The 21,209-nt window shown below is 37.1% G+C and overlaps 2 protein-coding genes across 2 annotated transcripts in view; one reads left to right on the forward strand and one right to left on the reverse strand.

Moving 5' to 3' along the window:
* The first annotated feature begins 1,706 nt into the window (after positions 1-1,706).
* Positions 1,707-7,268, forward strand: LOC122075672 (anaphase-promoting complex subunit 11). Its single transcript, XM_042640793.1, has 3 exons — positions 1,707-1,940; positions 3,552-3,670; positions 6,790-7,268. The coding sequence occupies exons 1-3, from the start codon at positions 1,729-1,731 to the stop codon at positions 6,903-6,905; spliced, it is 447 nt and encodes a 148-aa protein (XP_042496727.1). The 5' UTR covers positions 1,707-1,728; the 3' UTR covers positions 6,906-7,268.
* Positions 7,269-10,730: 3,462 nt separating this feature from the next.
* Positions 10,731-21,209, reverse strand: part of LOC122077039 (RNA-binding KH domain-containing protein PEPPER-like) — a 14,534-nt gene continuing 4,055 nt past the window's right edge. The window contains exons 3-6 of the mRNA XM_042642782.1: positions 15,377-15,525; positions 15,031-15,291; positions 13,698-13,892; positions 10,731-11,182 (exon numbers count right to left, since the gene is read on the reverse strand). Coding sequence (XP_042498716.1) covers positions 11,003-11,182; positions 13,698-13,892; positions 15,031-15,291; positions 15,377-15,525 — 785 coding nt within the window. The 3' untranslated portion in view covers positions 10,731-11,002. The remainder of the gene's footprint in view (positions 11,183-13,697; positions 13,893-15,030; positions 15,292-15,376; positions 15,526-21,209) is intronic.

Below are 21,209 nucleotides of genomic sequence, written 5' to 3' on the forward strand. Positions count from 1 at the left end.
GATGATCATAGCCTATGTTTTTTACTTGTTCAATGATGATTCCCTTGGACCTTTTCAATTAGACATGAACCCAATTTTTTTCCTTTTTGGAATGAAAACAAAGCTGTGCTAGTGACTTCAAAATTGAAGTTACACAAGTTTAAAAAATGGCTCCAGATGAATAGAGGTTTATAGAAAGGGTTGATAGTCTAATGGAAGGAAGCCTCTTTCCCATCACCGCTTAAGTCGGTTTCAAGGAGGTACACCTCATTATTGTTCGTTGGTTTTGCGTAAGCATATTGGTTATTATATGTGGGTTTTGTTTTAGGGGCTATGATCACTACCATGGAACACCCATTATATTTACTTAAAAAACGCAAGCATATACTAAAAACAATCAATTTTACGTTAAGATTACAACCACCAATAGCAAGACCATTTTTCATGGAAAAAAAAGGATGACAAAACCAGGTTGCTTGAAAGTGGAATAATTTTTTAAAAGACACAATTCTAGTCAAAATGTGAAAAATAATGGGGGCATGATAAGATCCTGCTGACCCAAAGACAAGATGGAAAGCACATATCAAAGCATTCATTAATAAGATGTGGGGGGTTTTTGCCTATTCCTAGTAAAAAGGAACCATATAATTTAGTATCTTCCAGACAAAAATCAAAAAAGGCCTCCCTCCAAATTTATTTGATTTCATTAAAATTTCTGATTGAGAAAAACAAAAAGGAGGTAAGAAAGGAGAATGTACACCCCAACAAATATGTCATATTAGAAAGATGAGGGGTAACTCTTCGAATAGGAATCAATTCTCCGAAAGATCTTGGTTTTCGTGTTTTGGTGGGTTGTTTGAGATCTTTTCAATGACCTATGTTGTGTTGAAGAGATATCTATATGTGATGCGATTTGATGCGTAAGCCCCATGATAGCAACGGAATGAGGAAAAATATAAAGTATACAAAAAGACAATTCTTTTCTATTAATTTAGTATTGGTTAATGATCCCGGCTAGGTGAATCTTTTCTTCCATAATGAACTATTGGCACCAGTCCTACATTTTGACTCTATGGACCCAGGAGGAAGCATAAAGACAAGCAAATACCCAAGTAATAACTCGAGAATGGTCTCAGGATCAATCCAAGGCAATACTAATTCAATATCATTTTGGATCGACCTAGATTAGACTAGATTTATCCTTCTTTTTTTTTAAATAAAAATTAGTTTTTATTATATTTTTTTCCTTTGGGCCTTACAGTGTGATTGGTCAGGATTGAGGATTAATCAAGATCAATATTGACCAATCTGATCCGAGCTTTAGAACCATGATTGGAGCTGTAAAGTTGCAGAAGTGTTGCAAGCAAATGACCATCAAAGTTCTAAGAAAGAAAATTGTGGCATTCCCACAGGTGTTTGGGGTATGGTTCAACTAAGACCACAGTTAGTCTTTTTTTTTTTTTTTTGGTAAGGACCATTAGTTAAAACGTGTTTAAAATGGTTTTCTATTTGTTTGGCATTTGAAATGTAAATACCTAATCTATCCAAAAAAAAAAAAGAAACGAAAAAACTGTCTTGCCCTGCTAACACATGAAACACCAATACACGGGATCAATGAGAGGACGTGCCCTAACATCTTCATCAACTCCTTGGGCCCTGGCAGCGTTCCCTTTTCACATGCCTTTTTAATAAACAATAATAATCTCCCTAATAAAAAAATAAAACTGAATTCCTCTATGAGGTAAGAAGATGCCGACAGTAACGCTGCCAGCGTTTTGTTATCTCAAAAGTGAAAATACAATGAAATTACATTCTTGCCCCCGATTTAAAACCCTATTTCTTCTTCTACCCTTCGTTATTCGAGAGAGCCTTTCGACTGACTGCTCGACTTGGAGTCGTCCCTTCCCTTCCGACGACGGTTCGATTAGAGTTTCAGGTTGGCAGTACCGGCGCCGGAGGTGGTAAACTCTCTCTCTCTCTCTGTGTCTTCTTCTGCTCTTCGTCTTCGTTTCCTCAGATGTACGTTACTGAAAGCATGTAAATATTGTGATTATGCTACTGTTTTGTGTGATAAAAGCATTTCTTTTACGGTTTTGTGACCCAGAAATTTAATTACTAGTCTATCTTTGGTTTTGATATGATTAAGATCAAAATGCAGCTTCTTTCCCCTGGTATTTTTTTCACAGATGTTTGATTAGGGGCACACAAGGTTGTAGGTGAGAGAGAGGTTCTCTGGGTTTGAAATTTTTTGTCACATAGATGGTGATATCTTGTTTTTTGATGATAAAACTATTCTATTTTGCCCTAAATACTACCAGTCACTGGCAAATGGCCTACTCTTATCATTTTGTTCAGAGTATTGGAAATATTTATTTATTTTTAACCCCTTTATTTGGTTCCAATGCTCATATCTGTCATTGTCACTGTTTGTAAAGAAATCAGTAATTGCTATTGTGAAATCTGATCAAAATGGTTTATAGCTTTCTAAACCGATCATATATGTGTGTTTTGAGTTCCCAGAAAATAACAGTTGATGTTGGATTTTGCAGGAGAGAGAATGAAGGTTAAGATACTACGTATCCTTCCTGGCTTTATGTGCCATTCTCAAGTGTTTCTTTACATCTAGATTTGAGTGCTTCCTTCTTGTTGGCTTTATTATTCTCTTCTCATTTATTGTCTTATTGTTGTACCCATATCCCTATTCATTATTACTATCTCCTGAATGGCATGTTTCATAATGAGATGGTAGCTGCATTTTTTCTTACAGTTGGATTCTGAATCCTAGTGTCTGAAAAGCTTGAGGTTAGTTTTGAGTTAATGATCCAGCAAGATGAGCTATTGTCACTTTGTAATAGCACAGATTCTCAAACTTGACTACCTTGCGAAACCTATATTTTGCTCCTCTACAGATTCTTTATCAGAATTTTGAGGTTAGCTTTGGTTCTACAATGTTCCCCATTTGGTGGGAAAGGCTTAGGTTCCACCTCCTCTTCTCTTGATACATGGAGAAGGCTTGTTTAAGTAGAGTTGAATTAGTTGTTGGTTCTCCAATGTTTAATCCAATTCTTCTTTTTCTTTTCATTTTGGGAATTTCTTATATGCCTTTTGTTTGTATTAATTAGTTTTTTTGAGTTCAGTAGTGTATTATTTATTACATGTACAATACATATTGAAGGATTTCATGCTGATCCTTTTGGGTTTCCTTTTTGCAATATTCAGAATTATTAGCTTTCAACTCTGCTTGAGTCCATTTGCCTGTTTGGATATTTCCATCTGATCATCCTTCATGCTTTTCCTTAACACACTCTTCTGTCAAAATATTGATGGACTTATAAACAGAGTAAGTACTCTCTATCTCTTGCATCTGTATCATAAATTTCTGGGAGAGCTTGCCTAGGGTTTACATTGAAAGTTTGAGATTTTCTTAATTTCATTTCTTGCGTCAAAGTTGATTTTTTTTGTTGTCTTACAAACTAATAACCTGAACTTCCTATTGTTTGTAAGATATCTTGTGTTACCATTTCTTTTGTTGACATGGTATTACAGTTGCCTTCTGTTTGTCTAAATTATAGGTTGCATGCGGTAGCTTCCTGGACATGGGATGCCCAAGATGAAACATGTGGGATTTGCAGGATGGCTTTTGATGGTTGTTGCCCTGATTGTAAACTTCCAGGGGATGATTGTCCTCTAAGTAAGTCTGTTAATTGCTCTTCACGTGTGCTTCATGTTCTCTTTTTGTTTGTTTTAGCTTACTTAAAGTGTCTAACAAAGTCCCTTTCTTCAAATAGGTCTTTCATATGTTTTTTCCCCTTTTCTTAAATTTGAATCTGATTGTCTGTTTGATAAACTAAGATTGGATTGATAACCACTCTAGTTTGCAACAATGATACTTTAGTATTTAGTGGTCTCACCTTCGGTAATCAAGGTTGGCTGGTTTTTGCTTTAGTAGTTTATTGGTACAAGTACAAGCTTGCTGGATTCTCACTTGTTTACTACTAAGTCATTCTTTAAGTATTTTTAAGCTGTGTTTGGTTTGGGGAGTTGGAATTAATGGTTCATTCAATTAATTGTTTTTCGTTTGTTGTTCCTGTAAATGAAGGTTGGCCAGTGGCCATACTACACCCAATAAATCATGGTATAAGAATTTGGGAAGAAATAAGGATAAAGGGAAGGAGAAGTCTTGTAACACTTCAGGGGGTATTGAATGGTATCGGGGACGTGGGAGGCAGTTAATCAATTGAAGAGGGATGGCGAAATACTGAAAGGAGTAAAATGGTGGTGTTTTATTTATTTATTTATTTATTTTTATTATTTTTTGGGGGGGGGGTGGTGTTTGTCGAAAGTTGGGCATGCAACTTATTTGTAGAATGCTATTTCATGGTGTTCCACACCAACCAAAATACAACCTTTTTTTCAAAAAAGGAATAGTCTTTCTTTACCTCTTGGCTCAAACAAAAGCTGGATCATTGGCTCACTCATGAACACTAACCCAAACTGTGACCATCTTCTGAGACTTTGGAATGATGTGGTTTGTCTTGCAATTGTATTGCCGCAGTCTCCCAAGCAATGCAATGAGCTTCCATGGGAACAAGGTTAGACTATAAGTCCTTAGCTGATTTGTAAATAGTAAGAGAGATGAGACTTCATTCCCTTTCTTGAACCAAAAGATTTGGTAGGGTGGGGTCCTTCTCATTGGTGAAGGGCTGGTTAGGAAAGAAGGGGAACTCTGGGAAGAAATCAGAGTAGCAAGTGGGGAAGGGAGAGAAACACTCAATCAGAGCACTAAACCCTATTAATTTTCGCATTCAATCATTATGTTCATCTTTGGGTACATACAAGTATTCAAAGAGAAAAATCAAATTTCCTACTTAGACTCCAAGAAAGGAAACAAGCGCTAAAAGGACACAGGTTCTAAACTGACTCTAATTCCTACATATCCAATTCAAAACAAATAAAGAAAATAAAATACGTGAAAATAAATAAACTAATTCCAGCCCTTTTTTGACCAAAACCCTGGGTTGGACCTGTTCTTCTTGGCTGTGGGCTTCGAAAGCCAGTCATGCTGGGCCAACCAGTCAAGTGCTACTGCACCATTCGACTTTCCTTTTCGTAAGTCATTTCAGAAACTAATCTTAGTCCTTTATCTTCAACTTGTCCACAATATCCGTGGAAAGCTGCATCTTGCTACTTCTGCAATTAATGATCACCTTGAACACAAAGCCACTGGATGTTTTGGAAAATATTAGTCCTCTTCTGATGGTCATCGGTCTTAGTTAATGTAGGCTAATCGTGTACCAGAAATTCCAGCAAGAGACTAGTACTTAACCAGATCGCAGAACGGGGAACGAAACCAGAATTGAGAAGAACTTAAGTTGTAGAGAACAGCAAGAATAAGAGTATTAGAGAAGAGAAGAGGAAAGATGAACATAACTTGAAGGAGGGGATTCAGATCTGGAATACCAATTCCATATGCAGAACTCAACTGCTCTAAAACTCTTAAGAAAACTCAAAATTCTTTACTCAAAATCATGCTTGACTGATGGGAGTGTATTGCTTATGAGGTTCAAGTCCACTTATCCACCTAACACTAGGTTTCAGCAAACCAACCACAATCCAGAATTTTTGACACAAGAATGTACCAGATTTTTTATCAAAAAAAAGAATGTACCAGATTTTCTATCAAAAAAAAGAATGTACCAGATTTTAAGGGGAATTATATATCAATAGATCAGTAATGCAGATGCAAGTAATAACAAGGTCCAGGTTGCTATTAATGAGAGTAACAGCTCTGCAAAATTGGAACAGAATCAGATGGGTGGATTGATAGTTCTGGAAGAGTCCCATCAGATTGAAATACCTCTAAGTCTTAACAGAAACTGAGATTCCAGATTCCAGCAGATCAGGGATTCTGATCTAGATGAAATCCAGCATATCCAGCCTTGTGCACTGGGTACGCCGTTTTGAACCTCTTTTTGAAGCCCTACAAAAAGGAGAACGATTTGGATGTAGCATATGAGATATCGTAGATGCTGATTTGGCCACCTTGGTACCATGAATGTGCTTACTTAGCTTGAAAAAATGAAACAGGAGCAAGTGGATAAGCATGTAGGAACAATGAACAAATAAGGAGAAGTTACCATCAAATACCACTTGAAGATTATTGGAGAAGGAAGAGCCATTACTTGTTAGATTTAGAGAAATTGGTCAAGTAGATAGAAATCAGATCACACCAGTAATTGCATAACCCCCAGAAACTCCATTATTGCTCAAAGTCTGCATTGAAGCTTGTCATGGGCTTTAGACATGTCAACCTGAACAGCCATGAAACCTTTTTCCTTTTAAGAAATGAAAGATTTTATGGGAAATGGTCACATTATTAATAATTTGTCAACCCTTTTTTTTTTTGGGTACAAGCATAATTCCCCCACCTAATAACCCATCCTCATCCAACCCCCACCTACTGCTATCAACTGCTGGTGATTTTACCAACGAACCAAGGATTTTGTCTCCCCTTGACAGAAAAAAAGGGGGGGGGGGGGAATCATTTTTGTCAATGAGTGGTCTTAAACTATTAGCTAGTATTTAAAAATTATCTGAAGTTGGGTTTTCAATATTAATGACATGGCTTCATATTGAATGTTATTTCTCAATATACAATCACCTCTCTTTGTCTCTCTCTCCCACACGCGCGCGCGCGCACACACACACACACACACACACACACACGCATACACCAACACACACAAAAACAAACACCCCTTATATCTGTATATCATGGGACCCACTTAATATCATCTTGCTGTTTTGCAGTTTGGGGTGCATGCAATCACGCATTCCATCTTCACTGCATCTTGAAATGGGTGAATTCGCAGACTCCTCAAGCACATTGCCCTATGTGTCGTAGGGAATGGCAATTTAAAGGATGATTGAATTGAGTTGGTTGACCTGGTAGTTCTCCATTGCTTTCTCTGTAATATATCAGAAGCTGAATGTCTTTATGATGCATTGAAACCAGGAACGCATTTTCACTTCATAAGAAGTGATACATAAGAGGCATTTGGGGTGATCATTTAATATTAGAGTTTTCTTTCCTTTACCTATGTACGAGAGACTTCCAAGGAAAAAAGGAAAAAGGTTCTTTCAATGGTCGATTGAGGAAGCCTTGACCCAAGTGGCAGATAGATATTCTGTTCAATAGATAGAAAAGTCTGGATTGGGCCCTTGTTGAATTTTAGAGTCTCATTCAATCATTTTAAAACACCCCTCCCCCTGCATTGGTCGTTTTCCCTGCACTTTTAGCTATTGATCTGCTTCCAACCATGTTCCCAAAGCTTATTTTTTTTATGTATTTTCAATGTCTTATTAGACATATTTCCCTTGACCCTCTTCATGTCACAATATTTGGATTTTCCACATGGCATATATTTACATCAGACATGATAACCTCCCTCTACAAGGAAGGGGATAATTCCCCAACTGAAAATGTTGTCTTTTTTTTTTTTTTTCTTCTACTTCTCCTTATTAATTAGGGCACGTGACTCTTTGATCCTTACTCCATTCAGTAGAACCTTTTTCTTTAGGGAAAATTACATTTCTCTTGATTAGGAGAATAAGTGACAAGATTCCTTTGAAATGATTTTGACTGTGAGAAGCAACACAATCGCCTACCATTCCAATGGTGGTTGTATAGTGATTAAGTAATTTTTTTCAGACAATTTTTATTTTACCTTCATGAATTGATGTACTGATTCCCATTTCACCATGAGAAGGATTTTATCCATATATTCTATATGTCCAATTAACATCCAATCCTATTATTATGATATGCAAACCCTTTTATTATCCGTAATATAAAAATATTAATAGGATTTAGGGTCATCAATATGTGATCTGTAAGGTTCTATGTGAATACTTTGTAAGAATTATAGATCTCAACATGTAGAAACCATATTGTGTTTACCTTTTTTGTTTTTTTTTTTTTTTTTTTTGGAAAGGGGGGTGGGGGGTGGCGCGGGGGTGGGGGGTTACAGAAGCTATGCAGGTACTTTTTATTTTTTGGAGGGGTGGGGTGTAAATTAGTGTTCTATTTCAAGCATGATACCACAAATTGAGCTAGAGCTAAATCAACTTGTATAACAGGTAGAAATTTGTATTGTCCTACCCACATTTTTCTTCATTGAGTGTTTGATATCCAGATTAAACACATAAGAATAGGAATCTGCCTCCACATCGATGGGGGGATGGGGGGGAAAATGAGAATAAAAGAAAAGAACCCTCATATCTTTTTATTCTGACTGCTTACAGCCATGCCATTTTAACTTAACGCACTTTTTGACTACACTGGAATAAATATACTGATTGTTGTATGCATATGGTCAATATGATTGGATTAATTTTCTTTTCATGATGTTTGGTTGTATTTTTGTGTAAAAATTCTGGTCAAGTTTGCCTTTCCTTTTTCTCTTGATGGCAAACGTTTTTTGGAGGAACTCTGGTTTGCTATATTTATTAGAGTATTGGACTCTTTTATTATTTCTGATCAGTTCCAGAATATTGCCTACCAAGAAGGGCAACAATATTGTCCCTGACCATCCCAGACTCTTTTTCCCCCTCTCAACCAGGCAGTTATGGTTTGGTCAAAGCTTTATATTGGTGTTTAAATCTATGTAATTTGCAGTTGAAAGTCATTTACACAATGAAAAAGAAATTTCTTAGTGTAGAGATTTTACCCAAAAATAGAAAAAGCATTGAGATTAATCAGGTCATCCTACGGTAATGGAATATGTATGATTAGAGACAAGGGAAGTTTGATTACTTTGATGCTTGAACATATCATGCAGATACATGGTAGAGATATGATTGTGATAAAGTGGGTTACTATGAGGAACTCTGATGAAAGGCCATGGAAGGGAAGAGCTTGAGAGCCAAGCAAATGTCATAGAGCAACTTATAAAGCTAGGTAGGTAGTTAATGTGAAGACCAAAAATAAATAAATAAAAAATTCCTGAAGAGTAGTCTGCCTACACTAATCCACTTACCTATAAATTCATATTTATGCATCACCAGTTGACCAAGTTGAATAGGATTCATCTATTAATCCCAGGATTTCTCAGACCAGAATCATCTAAATTTAAAGCAAAACTTAATTGTTTTTTTTTTATGATCTAATAATTTACACCCCTCTTGCCCAGAAATTTGGGGGAGAGTAATTCAATCGTTTATATTTTGATAATAAAAAAAAAAAGTGTAGAAGGCATACATGGCAGTCAATGTTTGATATCTCTAAAGACTTGATGACAGAGTTGAGTGGAACCTTTCTTAGAGCTGTTTAAAATTTTCAAAAGCTTTAGCGAGAAGAAGTGTGAGAGCTAGTGATGTTTTGCATCTTTAAGATAATTTTCAAGGTTAAGGTTAATTTAGAAGAATTCTCAGATTGATTTTGTTCTGAGCATTTAAGGTCTTGAAGGTGGTCTATCTAGGTTATGGTCGGCTGCTTTCTAATCCAAGAAGTATTAACCACAACCAGAGATAGAGATAAGAGGGAGTATTAACTATTAAGAGCTGCAACCAAAATAATGGGAGATCGGCACAAAGGGGAACAAACAATCATATCAGACTGTTTGTTCAGAGGCAGAGAAGAGTTAGGTTGATTAAAAACCATGGATGTTTTGACAACTGGCCTCTGGCCTTAGTGATGTTTTTCTAACTTTACGATGAGATCATTAGAAATGGCTTCAAACAGAAACTCGGTTTTATCGTATGTATAGACAGTGTATGTCACTCCTACTCACAAGTTAAAAGCTAGAATCTTGGCTTAAGAGAGTAGATCTGGATTTCTGGGATCAGGGCTGCATGATGTAAACTTCTATTCCTAAGACCACCACGGTGTGAGATGGGGTCACATCTGGACTTTTCGTACCGAGACACATTGAAGGCATGAAAATTACTGCCTAGCCCCTTGTGAAATAAATAAAAAAACAAAATCTTTATATGTTAATACTCCAACTCCGATCTCTTGCCAAACAGTGCCAAGAAACTAAAGGCCCATTCCCGCCTTCTGCAATTTTAATTTGAACTAGCTTAAAATGACAGAAAACACTCTTACCATAAAGGGCAACCCAGTGCAAGAAACTTCCACCATTGCTGTGTCTGGGGAGGGTTACATAATGTATGTAACCTTACTCCAACTAAAATTCACAACCACTAGATCATTCACCAGAAAAAATAAAAAAAATCACTAGATCACAATGTAACAACTTTACCTTTTGTGCGAAGGCCTACCCTCATAGAAAGCAACCCTTAACAAGCAAAAAGTTATTTATTAAGGGTTAACGTTCGTGCAGAACAAGAATGAAAAAATGCTTTGCCGTCGGAGAAAGTGTACCAAACACAGAGTCGAGCTTCATGCCTAATCATGTGGGTAAGTATTGATTTGAGGGGCAAGGCACCATACCCCTAATCGCACGATTAGACACTCATAAATAGTGAAGAAAATGGACAAACAACTACAGCTAAGGAAAATTAATTAAATTAAATATAATTTTATCTTATTTTTCAAATCCAAAGAATAAAGTCAACTTTATTAACCAAATATAGAATGATTTGAAATTAGTGACATAATCATGTGGGGTGATGATTACAAAAGTTAAAGTCTATTTATTAGGTTTGAAAATTTCCAGTTCCCTTCCAACCAAATGGAGGTAGAAAAAAATAAACTGCCAAACACTATGACAGAAATCCACCATACCATATAGGAAAATAAATTCAATCACTATTGCCTCCATAAATTTTCTTTCCTTCCATTTTCTGAGACCAAAACAGAGCCAGGTCTAAAAACCAGAGTGGACTTTCTCGATCAACATGATTAATTAAGGTAGGAAAAACAAAGGGTCAAATCTCTAGACTTTAAAAGTTACAGGGCAACAGAATTGCTACAAATAGGAATCCAATGAAAGGCAGGAGGCAGCTACAAATAAAGGTTGCGGAAGCAAAGTAACCAAATGCGAAGTAACAGTTCAACTATTTAAAACCTGTAGCTGCTGTTGTATCCTCCAACTCCAGAGGATCCATATCCACCAAGCGTTTGTGTTGACAAGGATGATGATGGATATGAAGTATTGGGTAGCTGTGAGTAAGGCCTCAACCCAGTGTCCAACTTGCCATAGCTGCTTGAAACAGGTTCTTTGTGACTACTTATAAATTCCTGTACACAATCGTAAAATAGAGATTATCAGTTTGTCTGATACTTAACTTGTGCTCTCAAGAGCAAGAACAGGGAGAGGGTTGGACAAAATACAGTATTTAACTGTCACCAAGCCACACAACCCCTTAACACAGGAAAGAGGGCTATGAAAAGAATAGAAAAATATCTACCTCAACCCATATGTTAGGATTGGATACTCTTATTTTTAAAATTGGCTAATTGTTAAAAAAAATCCTCCAGTACAGTTAAAAAAGAACATCTTAAGAACAATACTATTACGTGACCAATAAATTAGTTAGTTCATAATTAGCCTTCAAGAAAGCAACAGCCACTTGATTTGTGGATCACCAACATATGTACTGCATCACTTCTTGGACAGTATAAAGTCACAGCTCTTTCTCAATACTAAGGATAAAAACTTGGCTGCTTTAAGGTTTCTTCATTTTATTATTATTCAGTTGTTTGTTAAGGCTGTTCTATTATTTATAAATTCCAGTCCTTACTAGAGTCAGTTTTCTATTGTTTAGCAGTTTCCTAGTTACATAAAGAAACACTCCAACAATAGCTATCTATTGAAAGGTTTCCCAATCTACCTATGTTTTGTCCCCCCCCCCCAAAAAAATCCCCCACCCCATATTTTAGTCTGCGATTTACTTTGCAAGACTCTAGCCTTTTGTATAACCATTCTGAATGAGTCTTACAAAACATTACTGTGAAAGTCAATAAAAGCCCTGATGCATATTAGTTTAGGGTAGTTGTGTGATTCCAGCTCAGCTAATCAGGTGGATTCCTGATTAAAATCTTCCATCTGCCCCATCTTCTCCATCAATTCAATTGAGTTGCTGAACAACTTTCTACCCTGCGGTATCTGTTTTCTCTTCTTGTTTCGAATTGTATTACTAATATATTAATTTGGTTACAGTCTTCCCAACTTTACTTCAATTCTCCATCATGAACTGTTTCTAGTTCTAGATTCAATTTCAGTTTCTGATTCTCAGCTTTATCCAATTTCCGGTATCCTATCTCAACTCCAATTCTCAAAATCTGAACTTTCTGAAACTAAGATTCTATTTCTGATTTCTGGTTCTATTATAAATCACTGATTATTGTTCTTGAATTCTGGTTTGGAGCCCTAAAACCTGTCTGGAGGTTCTGCAGTTCTTGAGTTTTTCTACTCCTAGTAGGATTGCTCCATAACTAAGGATTTAACTTTTCAGTTTCAAAATTGGATTTGCCGACACATTCCCCATCCTTAATTGACAACTTGACCAGGGTTATAGCCCACCGATCTCTGTCATAGTTGTCGAGGCATCGCCTAGGCAACGACTATGCTTCCAGGCACCCTAGTTGGGGTATGGGTGACTGTCGTGTTATTGCAATGGCGCCTCACCGCAAGGTGCAACATTTTTTTACATTAAAAAATAAAAAATAATAATAAATAAAAAAAAAAAAACCATTTACTTGAGATGTTCATAAATAAGCAAATACCTTACATTTGAATCCAATAAAAAATAGTAAAAAAATAAAATCCTAAAATGATAAAAAGTCAACCCTCCCCTCCCCCCCCCCCCCAAATCCAAAAACCAAAACTAGATTTGTGGTTGTAGGGACAATTTTCAACTTTAAAATACTGAGGATTTTTTTAATTTTGAAAATTTCATAAATCTTATCATGATAAAACATCGCTAAAAACCAAAGGTCCGGTAAAATAATCTTTTGTTTTGATGTTCATGACATTATTTTCATTCAAACGATTTTAACATTCGTGAACTTTAAAATAAGTTTGACCGGAACACAACTTTATCATCACAACTCAGATTTATGTAATCGCAAACTAGTTGAAAGCTGGTTTTGTGCTCCACCTAATACAAAACGTCTCATGTAAAAATAAAATCATTTGACCAATCAAACTTACTAGAGAACAAGAACATTTGTTTAAATGTTGATTTTTGATGACTTAATATGACTTGATGTTGATTTTTGATGACTTGATGTGGCATAATGTTGATTTTTTGTGATGCAAAGTATATGCAACATACTGAATAATGTTAGAAAAGAGGGAAATAAAAAGTAACACTTGGGTGACTCCCTCACCTTGGTTTGCCTTGGTGCCGTGACAACTATGATTTGTGTTTTGACTAAGCTTTAAAACTCACTCTGAAATCTAGTTTGTTCCTCACTTGTGATTATGGAATTTTCCTCAGTTTGAAACCCTAATTTCTCAGGTGACTTAGAAGAACCCCATTACTCTACCTACAATCCAGTCAGTACAGCTCCAAAATATCATAACCTTCAGCCAATATTCAGGTGACTAGTTGCAACACATTTAGGATTGCTAGAAATGCATGGACCTGTATAAAAGTTTCATCTAATGGTGTGCCAGGACATTCATCCAACTATCCAAGGCAATGGACTGATAGGTGAATGCTCTTAACAAGCAAAAGGTCGGAAAGATAAAGGCAACATTTTAATGCCAAAAAAATAATAAGTTGAGGAGAGAGATCATAACCCTGACCTGAATGAGTTGTTGTGCTGTCTGAACCTGAGATGAGGATCCCTTTATTTCCACAGTGATCTCATCTGGGTGACCCCTACTCTCCTGAACAGTGAGGATGGCTCCACTGGTACGGCGTATATACGCAATATTTGTTCCTCCAATCCCAATAATGTCTTCCGCATAGGATAGAGGTATTTGCATTGTCTGTGTAATCTGAATTAAAAGGAATTGGCATATCAGAATAACATAAAGGACAGGATCATGGAGGTTCAAAGAAAATAAAGTAGGATCAAGCTCAAGTGTTAGGAGTATCAGAATTCACAGCCACCAAATGGAGTTAAGCAAGTGAACTAATTCAGTGAGCTGAAACTTTGGACCCTTTTTTTTTTTGGCCCGGGGGGTGGGGGGGTGGTTTACCTCCCCTCTTTAAAAGCAAAAGTGGAATATGACAATTCTCACAAGTTCTCGTTAGCAATTTTATTAGTTCACATTTAATCCTACACTGATAAAATGCGGACAGTTGGAAAGATGGAGGATACACACTGCTATTTAGGAACCAGTTTCAAGGAAGGTCTCACAATGGGTACACGCTGCTATTTAGCTGAAACAGAACCAGTGATAGCAGCTCAGTTATTCTTTAAAATATGAGGTGACTAGAATTATATGGCAATGCTATTTGGAAGCATCTGAGAGAAGCCAAATCAATTGAAACTATAACCGCTTAGCAAAGCTATTGTTTTGATCTGAATATGTGCAGCCCCATGCCCTAGAGATGGATTCCTTCCACAATTACCCCGGGCATGGGAAAAGAGATGAGTAGAAGACTTTTCAGGATAACAAAACAACAGAGATTCAAAGAATTTGTTTTGATATTGGAACTTTTCTACTTGGTTGTAAGCAGGTCCTTCCCAATGACATTTCCAGCCAAGAAAAGGGTCATGGCACCTTAAGGAAGGGGCAGAATATCAATGGTTAGAACTTAGAAGTCACAAACTGGTAAAAGGGGTTCTCACTTATCATTTACCGAGATCAAGCATTTATCCCTTTTTTTACCGCTGGAACCTGAGCTTTAGGTTGCTATAAGCACTGATAAATGCAAACTATGTAAGTAGGCCTAGGGACAAAGGAAGGATAAGCAGTTAATGGTTTTACTGCTTTACAGAATAAGCAGATGTTGAATATATATTGGATCAGATGGCAAAGATCTATGCTTGTAGGAATCAGTGTTGGGATTTGAAGCTTAGAAGAGCATAACCGGTAAGATCTAAACAGAAGAAGCACATACAACCTAAACATGGATGGGTAATTCGGTCACAAATTGAAAGCAAAACAAATGAAGAAAACCACCAACCTGAGTAACTATTGGAGCAGCAGTACGGCCAAGTGTTGATGAGCGCATGCCAGTAAGTGCAGGGTCTTGTCCATACAGAGATACTCCAGAGTGTGGAATTTGGGAATCCAGCTGACTTTCACGATCAAGAAATATAGAATCCCTCTTCAAAGAAATTGGATAATCACTGCTAATACCAGTTTGAGAAGCCGTAAGAAGCCTATTTTGAGTTTTATCAGGCCAGGCCTCTACCCCACGATCTTGTGAGATTGTTGCAGTATACTGAAAATAGACACACGTTACAGCTTCAGTACACTGCAATCATGTAAACATAACCTACCAAAACTTAAGTAGAGGATAAACATACAGTTTTCTCAAACAAAGGGATCACACTATGATCAACCAAGAATTTCCTCAGGTGTCCAACCACTGCTTCTAGTGCTTTCAGAACCTTCAAGGAGTCTCCCTGTATCTCTACAATTCTCTCATCGGAAGTAGCATAGAATGGCACTTCATCTAGCACAGATAATAGATGGAATCAATGCTTGCCATTTGCTATGGTAAGAAAATCATAACGCAGAAATGATAAGAGGAAAATAACCTAGAGATATCTAAGGTTGATATATTCAGAAACATAAATGGAAAAGGAATACCAATCAGTAAGAAAATTCATTAACAAATTGATATCAGAAGATTTCATCATCTAACTTGGTTGGATGTTCTTAAAAAGGGAAGGGGGAGCCCTTCGTTGGACTTTTGTCCCCTCAATATACCTTATTAGATTTTGTTATAAATATACTTCATGTCGGGGCATTGCAAGTGCTGTAACCCAACGAAACAGTTCCCTATATTTATTTTTCTACTATTGTAGATGACAGAAATTTTTTACAGTAAACAGACGTGCACGAATTTCACACTAACAGGTAACCTACTCAAAACGTCCAAAGAATTAGTTATGCACGGAGGTAAATAGTGAATTCAAGTTTCACAATTCCACATGGATATCAGGTAAATAATGGACCTGCTTCTCTTTACTGAGCAAATGGAGTTATTTCCATTAGTAACACTGGAATCAGATATAAATATATATATATATACATATATCCTACTTTTAATTCCATAAAAGGGGTACTTTATTGGTTTTGCCTAGATTTCATGTTCAGACAAGCATATTGAATGATACCCATAACTTGCTTAAACACCACAAGCAACCACGCCCCCCCCCCCCCCCCCAAAAAAAAAAAGCCTTATCCAAACTTAATAGGGTCGCCTAAATCTAGCTTGCTTAAACACATACATACAAATATCAAATGCAACATATTGTATTATTTATATTCCATCAGTGAACATTCTACTTCAATAAATGCATAACACAGTATTGCAGAAGGCTGTAGTTAAACAAAAACCAATGTTCTCATTCTTTTATTAAAAAATAACATTTATAGGCATTAAAAGCATCTGCTTCACATTGATACATTACATAATATTTGCAGAAGTATATTGCAACTGCTGAAGTGAAGAGACTAATTAGACATTGGTGTATTTGGGCATTCAAAGTGACCAAAAATTAAATATTTAACCATGCATCCGACCACATTCCCCAGACATGTGACAAATCTACTCTTTTTTTTTTTTTTTTTTTTTTCTGGGGGGGGGGTGGGGGGTGTGTGTGGTGGTGGTGGTGGTAGGGGGAGAGTCTGCAATTAAGGTAAGGTACACATTCATGTTCAAGTCCGAAAAGACGAAAAAGGAACAAAGTTCCACCCTCTGCAATTAAATGCAACGCTACAAATAATTTAGTCCTAGGTTGTTCATAATGAATGAACAAGGTAGCACACAAAACACAATTAACAACCCCCTCACAGAAGCACACCCCACCTGAACAAATGTCTTCTTTTACCTCTCATTATCAACTTGTGCTGTTTCTCCCATTTTACAAAACTTGAGGTTTAGTTTTCCTCAACACCAAGGCAATTGATGCAGATTCGTGGTTAAACGGACTTGGTCAGTCTAGCATCCAAACCATGATGAATGGGTCCAAATTGGGTCAGGCTCCAGTAGAATATCTAGGCCTTACTTTGGGGTTCATATTGTAATCTTCTATTTATTTTATTTTTTTTCGCTTTATTTGGTAGTGTTAGATATGTAGTAAAATCCTTGCTTCGGTACCTTGCTGAGTTAGTTTCCTAGTAGTTTCTATTTGTAGAAGTCAATATTTTCTTTAGTTTTGCCACTAAATTATTGATTTGATTACTCCATTACTCATGTGGGCCTTACTAATTCTGAATAGGGTCTTCAAACTACTTTTCCATGGTAACTTAAGTGAACATCCACCTGATTTGCCCAGTAAATGGATGCTAAATATGACTACAGAAAGGCATGTGTTCCATGCTGTAGTGCTAGGCCTTGTTGCAGCACCTTTCCCAACAGGCGGCTGATTTGAGCAACAATGATGCTTTCTCCAGTTCTGTCCAGCCATGTACTCATATTTATAATAACGAATAGCTATTACAAAACCCATGGGGGATTAGAAGCTCCCATACATATGTCAATCCAAACAAATACTCCCTTTTACAAATATAGAAACCCAATAAATTGGAATTCCTACTTTCTAAAATTGGAAAATTGAAATTAGAAACTACCTAGATAATATCTTCTCAACTATTACAAAGGAACATAAAAATAGAAACTAAATAAACCAAACATGTAGGGCTTACCCAGTACACAAGGCTCCCGCAAGTGGGGCGAGAACTAAATAAACCAAAGATTTCCTAAAATCTTGCAACTATTAAACTCCTCCTACACAAGCTGTCCCTGGGCCCACAAGATCTCTTAGAAGCCTTCTATAGAAAGGAAGAACTGCTCCAGCAATCACTCCATGCGACAGCCTGGCTAGGCCCCACAAGAATCTGATAAAATCTTCTCTTATTCCCATGCAAGGCTGCCAACAAATCCTGCAGTATCTCATCCATCCGAGCTGGCCTTGGGGCCAATTAAATTGGAAGGAAACTCTCCCAAAACTAATGGTACGGAGCTTTCTAAATCATCTCAACCACCCATTGATGTACATCATAGGGAGCCACGGTCTGCATGATCAGGGTTCTTGCTTTTCGTGCAATTGCGACAGGGTTCCCAGCTGAGACTGCACCCTCTCGCAAATACAAATCGGCCCCCAATTCCCCCTTATATTGCATGGTCAGGGTCCTTGCTTTACATGCATTTGCGACAAGGTTCCTAGCTGAGACTACACCCCTGTCTCGCATCATTAGAAAGTTCTTTGAACGAGGTTTCCAAGGACATATTACACGTTGAATTCCGAATAACGATTTGAAAGGTATCTCTTGAAATCCAACCTAAAATTAGGGGGTTTTCTTAGGCAATCTGGGATTGTCATGTGGCGCCCAACATCCCTTGTCCAAAAACACCCCTTTCGCACAAACTCTTCTCTTTTAGTCCCCCATTGGAAACAAGAGAGGGGTTTCAACATTCCCAAGGTTATAAATACAAACCATTTTCTCACTTCCCAAAGGAGGAGAAAAATTTGGAAGGAATGGCCCCGTTAAGGTTTTGGCTAATTCCATCTCCTAAAATCGAAAATAATCCAAGTTAAGCAATTAAGTGTTCTAATTCCCCTGAGTAGGGAGATTAAGGGAAAAATCAAGGGTGCTTAAGGTTTATCTTTCCTTAGCTTTTGACTAAAGCCTGATAGTCAGGTAATTTTTCTCTTCAGTGTAAATATTTTAAATTATATATTCGTTAGAAATTATTTAATTAATAGCATGTTAGATTAATCTGTTAGTTAATCTTTTTTTTTTTTTTTTAGTTTAAATCGGTTTAGGTTTAATTTTGGCTCATTTATATATTTAATTGTTTCTTATTTACTTAATATTTAGGTAGATAGACTAATTAGCCTAACCCTAATTCTCCCATCTCTATCCCTCTCTTTCTTCCTAGCCAAACCCATCCGCCGCCCTTTCTTTTTCCCTTTGGCTGATTCTTATCCAAACCTTGGCTGAATCTCCCCATTCCCCCATCTTCTCTTCTTCTTCACCTTGGCCGGAACCCATCCCCAACCATCTCTTCTCCATTCTTTGACCATGGTCGAAACTCCCTTCCTTCCCCATATCTCCGGCCGTCCTTTGTGAGCAATAGCAAGAACCGTAAATAAATCACCCCCGACTTCTCTTTCCTTCCTCCTCGTCAACCCTAACCATCGCCCCCTAGGAAGTGTCTCTTGCGCAAACAACTCATACATATAGTAGCAAATAGCAATCTCTAGCCGCTTCTTATCCTTGATTAGAGAACACGCAAGCATCCAAATACCTTGGCTCCTCTCCATCTTGACCATTCTTGTTGAAGACGAACAATTGCCATCGTTGACGCTGCTTCTCTGATGAAAATTTCCCTTCCCTTATTAATTCATGTTTTATCTTCATTGTTGTATTATATGTTTACAATTCCTCTCCTTTCTCAATATCGACTTCTAACAGGGAGAATCCTGATATGAGTTAGAGTTGCAGGGGAGAGAGAAAATCACACAAGAAGATAGCGGGGAGAAGATCACGCAATCACAGGCCACACAGGCTCTCACAAACTCTTTGCTATTCCATTCTTCAAATCTGAATTCTAGTTGCACGGTTACATAGCATAAATAATAAAATAAACCTACTGGAGAGCCGGTAGAGAAAGGGAAGAAATCCCTGAGAAAACTAAGAGTTGCAAGGGAGAAGAGAAGAATCACACAAAACGGGGGAGGAAAGGAGGTCACATGTCTTGCACCATACCCGGAACCAAAACATTCAATTCAATTCATTCTCAAAATTTGTCTAATTATTTGGGTTACATGCCTTTATATAATAAACTGAAATTAAAAATTGCCTAATAAAATCTAAAACTGAAATAACAACTTCCAATTACTTCCTCAATTCTAACTAATAAAATTAGAAACGAAATAAAACTCAAATTAGTAACTCCCTAATTGACTAACAACTACCCATAATAAAATATTACATATCTTCCCAAATTAAATAACTCAATATTTCCTAAATAAAATAAATCCTAAAATATTTTATTGATCCCAAAAATCAAATCGGATCTGGTTCGTCTCGGTTGAGATCGCCCGAAGGGTCAACCCGGTTCAGCCTTGATTCTGCATCAAAACCCAACATAAATAGTAAACCTACTCCAATTTGAAAACTCAAATTAATTAGAAAACTAAATCCTAATAGCTATCTCCTACCATTGCATGTTAAGCCCAAAATAGAAATATACCTTGCTGGCATAGGAAACGCCCAAACAGAGAAGGGTGTGGAAAGATAGTGCTTGCCTCACACACCATGCGTTGAAGATGCTCCCGCGCACTCTCCTATTGTCCTGCGCACTAGCGTGCTCCAGCGCCAGTAGAGTAGCATTCTTTCTCCCTAAATAAAATTGCTAAAAGTACCTACTAGCCAAAGACCCAAAGTGGACCTGGCTCATCTCCATCTGGATACCCAAATGGGTTTTTGGATTGGTCCAAGGTGCATCTACACCAATGGTTCATCTTGGTATTTTGGGGGGCTGAAGTTGAATGAACTAGTTTTGGTTGCAATCAAGATTTCAAACTTTCACCTGCCCTCCTAGAGTTCCATGACATGTATAAACTTAGCTTAGCAATAATTTTTCTGTAAGCCTGTTTGACCAGCTGCTGTTTTTTTAGCAGGATTTGGCTTCAAGAATAGTCTCCTAAAGTTTGGTTTGAATCACATCCCTACAAAATATATCACAAATCTTTGATTTATTGGTCAGTGTTTATCAATTACACTTCCTCAGTCGCATATTTCCCCAAAAAAAAAAAAAACTGTATACTTGTATTAATTGGGTCCATCTGCGGCAACATAGGCCTCCTTGTACCCATGCCAGCATTAGAAAATCAAGAAGCCAAGGACTCCTATCATAACCATTTTCCAAAGCATCAAGTGAGATTTTAACAAGTGATCAACTTCTACTTCCCCCTGAAATTCTATCAAATTTAACCATCTCCGTCTTTAATCTATCAATAGCACCCTCAATTCTTCATGCAAGTTGCCATATAATTAAAAACCACCCACAATCTAAAAGGCCCCTTCAATCTGCATAGAGGTCTCTGGAAGCGCTAGTGTCATCTACCCTACCCATGAGGACTGCAGCAGCCTACCAAATTCAACCCAAAAAAAAAAAAA

The sequence above is a fragment of the Macadamia integrifolia genome, chromosome 4, assembly GCF_013358625.1.
Source record: "Macadamia integrifolia cultivar HAES 741 chromosome 4, SCU_Mint_v3, whole genome shotgun sequence".
Lineage (NCBI taxonomy): Eukaryota > Viridiplantae > Streptophyta > Magnoliopsida > Proteales > Proteaceae > Macadamia > Macadamia integrifolia.

Excerpts from the sequence above, each read along its gene's own strand:
- LOC122075672 (XM_042640793.1), top strand. The coding sequence starts at position 1,729 with ATGCCGACAGTAACGCTGCCAGCGTTTTGTTATCTCAAAAGTGAAAAT. Across the intron at positions 1,941-3,551 it reads CAGTACCGGCGCCGGAGGTG|GTTGCATGCGGTAGCTTCCT; the intron begins GTAAACTCTCTC and ends TCTAAATTATAG. Across the intron at positions 3,671-6,789 it reads AGGGGATGATTGTCCTCTAA|TTTGGGGTGCATGCAATCAC; the intron begins GTAAGTCTGTTA and ends GCTGTTTTGCAG.